General features: G+C 43.5%; 1 protein-coding gene across 2 annotated transcripts; it reads left to right on the top strand.

The window, feature by feature from the left end:
* Nucleotides 1–690: 690 nt before the first annotated feature.
* Nucleotides 691–8,191, top strand: PDCL (phosducin like). Of its 2 annotated transcripts, XM_069873560.1 has the most exons (5): nt 691–736; nt 2,041–2,081; nt 2,539–2,713; nt 3,611–3,792; nt 4,823–8,191. In XM_069873560.1, the coding sequence occupies exons 3-5, from the start codon at nt 2,545–2,547 to the stop codon at nt 5,372–5,374; spliced, it is 903 nt and encodes a 300-aa protein (XP_069729661.1). In that variant the 5' UTR covers nt 691–736; nt 2,041–2,081; nt 2,539–2,544; the 3' UTR covers nt 5,375–8,191. The 2 variants fall into 2 exon arrangements, with proteins under 2 accessions (XP_069729661.1, XP_069729662.1); XM_069873561.1 differs by lacking the exons at nt 691–736; nt 2,041–2,081 and adding an exon at nt 2,140–2,336.
* Nucleotides 8,192–9,183: the final 992 nt, after the last annotated feature.

The following is a 9,183-nucleotide window of genomic DNA, read 5'->3' as shown; positions in this document are numbered from 1 at the left end:
TCCTCATCCCTTTCTCTTGACTCCCTTTTCCCCCACTCACCGTCTTCCCTCCCCCCCCATTCCCTTCTTTCTTCTTTTCCCCCCTTTCTCCTTCCCCCCACCCTTTTCCCATCTTTCTTCTTCTTGCCCCCACCCTTTTCCCATCTTTCTTCTTCCCCCCTTCCCATCTTTCTTCCCCCACCTCTTCCCATCTTTCTTTCCCTGCAGCTTTTCCCAACTTTCCTCTTTTCCCCTTTCCCATCTTTCTTCTTACCCTCCTTCCTTTCCCATCTTTCTTCTTTTCCCCCTCTTTCCCATCTTTCTTCTTTTCTCCCCCTTTCCCATCTTTCTTCTTTCCCCCCCCTTCCCCATCTTTCTTCTTTCCCCCCCCTTTCCCATCTTTCTTCTTACCCTCCTTCCTTTCCCATCTTTCTTCTTTTCCCCTTTCCCATCTTTCTTCTTTTCCCCTTCCTCATCTTTCTTCTTTCCCTCCTCCCTTCCTCATCTTTCTTCTTTCCCTCCTCCCTTCCTCATCTTTCTTCTTTCCCTCCTCCCTTCCTCATCTTTCTTCTTTCCCTCCTCCCTTCCTCATCTTTCTTCTTTCCCTCCTCCCTTCCTCATCTTTCTTCTTTCCCTCCTCCCTTCCTCATCTTTCTTCCCACCCCCTCCCCATTCCCAGCTTTCATCTTCCCCCCCCTCGCTCCGCCTCCTTCCCGTCGTGCCCCGCGCGGCCACACCCGGAAGCGGCGCGGAGCGGGTGAGCGGGGCCGGGGCGCGGGGCGGTTCGGGGCCGGGGCCTGTTCCAGGGCCGGTTCCTCGGGGAACGTCCCTCTGATAGCGGGTTTTCTTTCAAACAGTGTTTTTCCAGAGGCCGCTCATAACATCCTGCGTTCGGTCTGATCCGTGCTGAGCGGATGTTCCTTGCTCTGCAGTCCCCTCTGTTTGCAGTTTTCCTGTCTCAGGTGCCAGGCCGGACAGAGCGGAGCCAGCTCCAAATTAAAAAGAGATTTGACTGTTGTGAAGTCCATAATAACATTAAAATCAGCCCTTGGACAGAATATGCGTAAGATTTATGGGAAATTTTATACATACGCAGTTAAGTGGGAAATGAGTTCTTTCCCCGCTCTTGTCTGGCTGCCCAGCTGATGGAGATCACCCCTCGTATTGCCTGGGCCTCATAAAGGATGGTTGCTTCCTAATACTCCAAAATAGGAGAGTTTCCTGGCATTTTTGATCTCCCAGCCTGCGAGAGCCCGCGCTGTGGCTCGCTGCATGGGGAGTGGGTGGCCTGGAAAGGTCTCTGCCAACCTAAACCATTCTATGATTTTATGACTCCATGATTCTTTGCTCCCCTCCCGGGAAAGAACAGTAAATCCTAAGCATTTTACGTCTCCATCAGGATGAGATCTGATCCACAGCTCTGTCATGGAAGGGGTCAGTGGAGTGAGCCCCAAACTCTGGGGGTGCTGGGTGGTTCTTTGGCTCTTCATCACTTGGAAACATCGGTGCTCTCAGCTCTCCTGCTGTGAGACTTTATGGAGTCTGTAAATGCTGACACCAGCGGTAGCTTTAGAGGGTGGATTCTGCTCTTGTTCATTTCTATTTAGCAGAAGATGATGTGGATAAAGAAAACGTTTAACTCGGGGAAACGTCAGCATTTTGAGGGTAGTTGCAATTCCTTTATTTGTGCACCAGCATCTGGCTCTCAGTGTTGTCTATACGAACAGGATCCTGCTGACTTCTGTGAAGATGTGGTCCCTGGACAGGTGAAAATATGACAGGCAGGGAGATGTCTCTTTTTAGATAAGTTATTTCCAAGCCTGGACACAGCATTCATGAAATAGTGCTGCTTGCACTAAGGATTTGTATGTTCTGTCTCAAAGTATGTTTTCTGTGTTTCTGAGTAACCTTTTTTATTAAATAGTGGATGTGGTTATTTTTTCTTTAAGCTTTTTCCCTTGCATATGTTGTGTTATCTAAATGTGCCAACTTCCTGCAAAAGTTTTTGTGAGGTTGCCTTTGACAGTTTGAATTAATAGAGTCTGAAATGTCTTCCTCCAGGTTTTAGGCGCTTGTTTCTGGAAGGCTGGAAAGGAATAAAGGTCAGAACATTTTAATTTGATTAATTACATTCATCATTCTTCAGCTCAGATAGATCATTGTTAAAATAATGCAAATAATACTGTAAATTCAAATTTCGATAACAGGGAAATCAGCCTCATGGAGCTGTCTGAGTGAAGGTGATAAAACTCCCAAGCCACAGTTAGAAAATTCATTCTCCAAGAACGAGAACGGACAAAGTTTTTCTGCAGTAGTGAGCCTCGAAGCGGTTCTATTCACCAAGGTTTTTAACTTAAGTGAGTTTCAAATTGTGGCTGAGAATTAGCCGCTCTGCCTGTCTGCACTGTAAGCTGTTTAGTGATGGGCTGTAAACTTTATTATGTGGCTTAAAAACTGCTCTAAGGCAGCAAGACACCATCGTTGTGCATTTAAAGTGCCATTTCCTGCTGCAAATCTGGATAAGAGATGGATCCTCTATTTTGTTGATCTATTTTTCAGAACATCATGACTACTTTGGATGATAAACTGCTCGGTGAGAAGCTCCAGTATTATTACAGCAGTAGCGAGGGTGAGGATGAAGACAGTGAGAAAGAAGATAAAGAAGGGGAGAGCACTGTTCCTGAAAGTGTTGGGGAGGTAGAGCTCAGCAGCGATGGCAGTGCGGTCAACACAGGTATCGTCACGGCAGACTAATTGTTTTGTCAGTACTTTGTTTATCGGAAGATTCATGTGTTCTTCTAAAATGCATTTTTTTAAATGAAAGTCCTGGTTTGATGTGTACTTGAGTCGTTGTTTGATTATTTCCTGGCTACAGTCTGTTTTTAATAGCCTTTTCTTTATTTTAATGTTTGACTTGTCCTCTGAGGGGCCTTGGCATTATATCTAAAGCCGTTTGGCTTTGCAGAGCTGAATTGTGCAATTTGGTTGATAATGCTTACGTTTCTATTCTGTAAGCTGCACAGTTGTTAACCACTGACAGTCCTAACACGACAGATGTAGGTGCTGAACAAGAATGTGAGGAATAACCAGAAATCAGCTCAGCTCTCCCAAAGCAGCGTTCTCTGTCACCACAATACTGCTCTGTGAGCACATTTGGTGTGGTCCAGAGGGTATTTTTTATGCTCTTAGGAAGGGCTGGTCCTCTGTGCTTTATGCTGTCTCTAAGAATGATAAAAAACCTTCCTGCATGTGTTTTACACCTTTGACCTGAAGGAAGAAAGGAGGGATAGTACTGGAAGGTAACGCTTCCCGCTGGGCTCCTTCAGCACTGTTGGACATCACAGAATGTGATTGCTTCTCTGCAAGAGCTCTGGCAAACTTAATTATACTTTCCCATCATTGTTGTTCTTATGAAAACCCATGCTAAGAGGAGGGGAATTCTTGAGGGCTGGTGGTTCTGATTCAAGGGCACAGATATTAATCTTTGGAATTTTGGAATGTTGTACGGGATACAAACTGTTTGTGACAGGGCCGCTATTTTACTGTTGGTGTATAAATTATTACTTGAATTTGGAATTAGACTTGTCATGTTATTACGCTTTTAATCAAATACCTACGTATTTAATTTCAGGTCCCAAAGGAGTCATTAATGACTGGCGAAGATATAAACAACTGGAGACTGAACAGCGGCAGGAGCAGCGCAGGGAAATGGAACGGCTCATTAAAAAGTTATCTATGACTTGTCGATCTCATTTGGATGAAGAGGCTGATAAGCAGAAGCAGAAGGAGCTTAAGGAAAAAATGAATGGAAAGGTACCATGGCACGAAGGAATTAAAATACCACTTAAATGTTTAACATTTTCAGTTTCATCGTTTGCTTACAAGAGGCAGACAGGAATTGTTCTTCTCTCAGAACTCTCTTCTCCCGTTGTTCCTCCCTGCTGAGCAGGGACACAGCCGCGGCGTAAGAGGCGTATTGTAACTGTGTTTGACAGGCCTTGTCATGTTCAATTATTTTACATTTTGGTGGTATTCCAGGAGCATTGCATTTGCCTGTGTTAAGAAATGAGCAGTTTAGCTGCCATACCAAAGAAGTCTAAATACTTTTCCTAGATTTTTCTGATCTGTTTATCAAATAAATCAATGTTAGGGTATTATTATGAAGAGCTGCCATGCCTAAAATGAGAGTTTAGGAGGCCGTATTGATTTTGTAGTTAGTAAGTGGATGGCTTTAATCAGCTGGGCTATATAAATAGCTCTTACAGCTCTAGACAGAGAGGTTACTAATTAGCACACAGTGTTGCTTGCTTCAGGTGATGGAAGTTGGCCACACTCTCCTCTCTTGAATGGTGCAGATGTGTTTAACGAAGCAAGTGGACAGATAGGAGAGACATAAAATCCTGTTAACTTCAGTTCTACAAACATGGTAGTGCATTTGATCACCAAAAAATGTTAACTGAGAAGGTGAATGAAAAAGCTGATAAAAAGAAGCCAGGCTTGGGTGAGAGGTGGTATCCAGATCAGTGCTCACAGCTTAGGGAAAGCACATGGCCACCGTTAACCTGAATTAAAGTGGGAGCACAGAGCAGCCACTTGTGTTATTAGCGCAGCTTGTGGAAACTGGAATACCCCAGGCTGAAATCGCTGTTCCCACTGGACGTGGTTTCTAATTAGATCAAAATGGAGTGTAATACGGAGGGTGCTTGAGCCTTTATGGGTTGCACTTTGCTGTTATTAAAGATGAGTGACCCACATTAATCCTCTTGATTTAAATTCTCATTACATAAGTGACCCATATAGTGACACAGATCTTCTTTTCATGTATCCTTGTATGTGTTTCTAGATGACATTACAAGAATATAACATGATTCACAATGATGAAGATGATGAGGAGTTTTTACAGCGATACAGGAAGCAGCGAATGGAGGAGATGAGGCAGCAGTTGTACAGCGGGCAGCAATTCAAACAGGTTTTTGAGATTACCAGCGGAGAAGCGTTTTTGGACACGGTTGATAAAGAGCACAAGGGCACGCTGATCATGATCCATATTTATGAAGATGATATCCCTGGCAGCGAGTCCCTGAACGGCTGCATGATCTGCCTGGCTGCCGAGTATCCAACAGTTAAATTTTGCAGAGTCAAGAGTTCGCTCATTGGCGCTAGCGCCCGCTTTACAAATAACGCTCTGCCAGCTCTGCTGATCTATAAGGCGGGGGAGCTCATCGGCAATTTTGTCCGAATCACAGACCAGCTTGGAGAAGATTTTTTTGCTGTAGACCTGGAGGCTTTTCTGCAGGAATGTGGTTTGCTTCCTGAAAAAGACCTCGTGCTCCTGACTTCCATACGTAATCCGTCTGCGTGTTACAGTGAAGACAGTGATCTGGAAATAGACTGAACCACAGATATGGCGGGGCCAGTAGGTGTAGTTGTACTGTGGGATGTTCTTGTGCTAGGGATTATTCCCTTTTATGCTTAGTGTGTGTCTCTTCCCCCCCTTTCACACACTTTGGCTTCTGCTTGTTAAAAATTTGTTTAACATAGCATAAGGAATTCTTAACATTTTCTTAGATTAATTCAGTGAAGTACACACTAAAACACAGTCTTACTTTTATGCAATTCAAATTGCATAAACTTCATAGATGAAGTTCTAACACAATTTAGTAAGTTTAGGCAGTTGGGTTTTGTCATCTCTGTTCTCCAGATCCCTTAGGGTTTGATAAACATCCTGTTCTCGGATCAGCTGTGTGTGCTCAGTCTTCTTACAGGCTTCCTGAAATGGTGTGAATGCCGATTGTGTTGAGATGTGGCACTTGCTCACTGAGACAAGAATTTAGACCGCAAATGAAGTTTTTAAGCATTCCGGATTTTTATTAAGCTGGAGCTGAACTTCTGCCAGTTAACACTGCAAGGTCCCATCTTCCATTCCGGAATTTGCAGTCTCCTCCTTGAAGTACCTTCTTAGCATCAGCTTTTTGTTCCTTTCTCATTTAGAAGTAGCAACAGCCCCTAACTTCATCCTGAAAATTACTTTTCAGCTGGAGAGAGTTCTTCTTCCTTTAACCTTGCCTGAGACTTAAATGAGAAAGTTTTCCTTTAATTACAGCTCTTAACACATTCCAGGGTTTTAAAATACCCACCATCACTTCATGAGAAAATGATTTCTGCCTCTTCAGAAAGAGATTGTCATAAAGGGCTCCAGCATATGCTGAACACCATCAAGGAGGGGTTTGTTGGTAAAATGTGTTGTACAGTGATCGGTGGAGCTCGCTACCGGAAAAAAAGCTGGGGGGGAGCGAAACCTTTGTGGAGAGTTAACTATTTTCCCCTCTGAGTTCCATAACAATGCCTTGTTGAAGGCATCAACACAGCTGTTTCAGTTGTCTGGAGACGCTGATCTTAAAAGTTCTGACCTTCCCCAAAACCACAGGGTGACTCCCACTTCTGGGCACAGAGTAAAAGCCACTTGGCACTGGCTGCGCCCTTTTGTCTCTTCGTGAACATTATTGCTACTGCTGTACATTGTGCTTCCCTCCTGCAGCACCTCCGTTACTGTTTGTCTGTCATTAAGTTTTCATTAAGGTGTGTTTATTTATTTTGTTCGCGCTCTACTTGTTTCAGAAACCAGATCTTTACATAGGGAAGTAATTTTCAGGGCTTTTAGTACACTCTGCCTCCAGCAAGTCTGGTGCTCCCGTAGCTGTGAGATAAACCTGTGCAGTGTTAGGAGCCATTAGCAGTTTATATTCTATATATATAAATTTAATGCAAGCACAAACTCCGATGATGTAGAGCGAGGTAGAGGCTTTATTGGCCAGATTATGGTGTGGCTGTGTTGCTCAAACCACGTACCTTGCACTAATAAGCGTGTTCAGTGTACACAGTCTGTACGTAGTCATTACTGAATTGTCTTCTGCATACTTAATTTGCTGTTGCAACATGTTTGCTTGCTCACGCGTTATTTTGCTCGTTATTTTTTAATTTTGAGGAAAGTAGGCTATCATTACCTAAATATATGACCCAATGTAATGCTGTGTTTAATGATTAAATTTAATTGCAAGTTTTATGTAAGGCACTTTGGAACACCAGGAAGAAATGCAAATATGTCTGTGTAAGCAGTAGGATCTTAATAAGAATGGATCTTGGGGTAGAAAAAGAATAATTTGTAATTGTATCTATTTGAACTGTGTTTTAAAAGGTAGTATAAGCAGAAAATTAAATAGTAATTAAAAACTACTGAATAGGCACAAATTGTAGCTGTTTTAAGGAAACTGGCAGAAATCCATATTGCAAAATGTGGCAAGAGATTACTTCTTTTTGTCTTAGAATCACAGAAAAAAAACATGGAAGTTATATGAAATTAAATAATTGAGCTTGGATATCAGCATATTTAAGAAAAACAAATCAAAGTAGCTGTAATTTCTGTTCCAGATGAGATTCAGCAAAGCCTGTCGTGCAGACAGGGTGCGTATTAGCATCATAATAAAACCTGGCTTGGAGAGAGCAGACTGCTTGAGTCTCTTTGAAGTTTTGGTTTTATACAGGTCTCTTTTTTTACCCTGTGGCAGCAGCACTGCGATAGGATCAAACCCTCTCCTGCTGCTGTTGTCTGGCCTGCAGCAAGGTGACTCCTGGCTGTGACTCTCCAGCGCTCAGGTGTGTGATAGAGGGTTCACAGCACCAATAGCAAAGAAGAAAAGAAAAACCCAAGTAATCATTGATCTGGAAAAATAAAATAAGGACAAGGGAGATGGGGGTAGGGGGAAGATGTGCTGTAATCCTGCTGCGTGTTCTCAGCGCAGGCAGGAGAAGGAAAGGGAGGCTGGCAGCGGTGGCTGCCGAGGAGCATTGCTGGCCGTGCTGGTTCTGCTGCTGATGCTCTCCTCCTTCCTTGAAGCTAAATCCAAACTGAACCGCTGGTAATTGTGTGTCCTAAAGAAACAGCATTCTTAATGTGCATTAAACAATGTAATAAAGTAAAACTAACTTAGAATAGGCTAGTTATTAATTTGTATGTGTCTGCCCTTCATCCATTCGATGCAAATAGAAACTACATCTTGAACTACCACTGCATCTGTAAAAATTTAGGTTTAAGTGTTAAAGTCTGCTGTATTTCTCTAATTTTAGATGTGGTCCTGACATGCAGATTAAGAATTGGGGTGTACTTACAGACACATATGGGGACTAAAGTGAAAATGAAGTTGTACAAACACCACCATAAAATAAAACTGTTGAAACATTCAGCTTGGCATCAAGAGCGCCAGGTTTTCAGGTTGATCCAGGACCCTCTCCTTCCCCCAAAGCCGTTGTACTCAGAGTTGTACTCAGAGAATGTCGTTTCAATGGATGCATTCCTCCTAAATGGTTTGGGTTTGAATAAAGGATGCTTTTTAATTTTGTCCAGGATGTTTGATCTGTCTTTTCTGGAATGGCAGCTTCCCTAACGCGTGACACTGTTCCTGGCAGAAAGCTGATGGGTGTGACCATGGGTTTCGGTGCCTTGCGGGGCAGGTGGTAGAAAGGAGCTGTGATGGCTGAAGGGGCTGAATGCTCCAGGTGTTCTTGGTGCTGCTGCACACCAGCTGAAGCTAGGGAAGAGCTGATTTGCCCTCTGGCTGCGGAGCCACAGTTCCTTGTGCACCTCCTGCAGGGGCTGGTGTGCTGGAGGGGCCCTGCAGGCAGCCCCAGCCCCTGGCAGCAAACTGCAGCAGAGCCAGAGGCAGCACCAGGCTGTGAGCTGTTGTGGCCCTTGGTGTCTGCTGGCTGTTTCCTCCTACACTTCCTCTCACCAGCAATTATGCTGCTTTTTTTGGAGTGTCTGAGGTACAAACATCACTTGTGAAAGGCCAAGGGAGCTTGGAGTCCTGGTGCAAAGCAACCAGATCCACTTTGTCTCATCTGGCCACAGCTATGCAGGTATTGTCTGCGCTTTAATATTTTTCAGATACAATTCTGCCCGCATATGAAACCCAGAAATAAAAACCCAAACTTTCTTAAATATTTTAGTTTCTTAAATATTTTTATTTCTTTAATATTTTCGTTAAAACAGGACAAGAAATCTCAGAAAGAAAGCAGCTGGTCCTGGACAAGAAGGATGGTATCTATCACCTTTAAATGTTTTGAGACATTTACACCAGTTCTATATCTAAAATGGGACTGTAAGTTAACACACGGCCAAGATCCAACAAGATAATTTCTTCTAGCTGA

This window comes from Phaenicophaeus curvirostris, chromosome 20 (genome assembly GCF_032191515.1).
Source record: "Phaenicophaeus curvirostris isolate KB17595 chromosome 20, BPBGC_Pcur_1.0, whole genome shotgun sequence".
Lineage (NCBI taxonomy): Eukaryota > Metazoa > Chordata > Aves > Cuculiformes > Cuculidae > Phaenicophaeus > Phaenicophaeus curvirostris.
The sequence above is the reverse complement of the archived record's forward strand: the minus strand, read 5'-3'. Positions and strand labels throughout refer to the sequence as shown.

Excerpts from the sequence above, each read along its gene's own strand:
- PDCL (XM_069873560.1), top strand. The coding sequence starts at position 2,545 with ATGACTACTTTGGATGATAAACTGCTCGGTGAGAAGCTCCAGTATTAT. Across the intron at positions 2,714-3,610 it reads TGGCAGTGCGGTCAACACAG|GTCCCAAAGGAGTCATTAAT; the intron begins GTATCGTCACGG and ends ATTTAATTTCAG. Across the intron at positions 3,793-4,822 it reads AGGAAAAAATGAATGGAAAG|ATGACATTACAAGAATATAA; the intron begins GTACCATGGCAC and ends ATGTGTTTCTAG.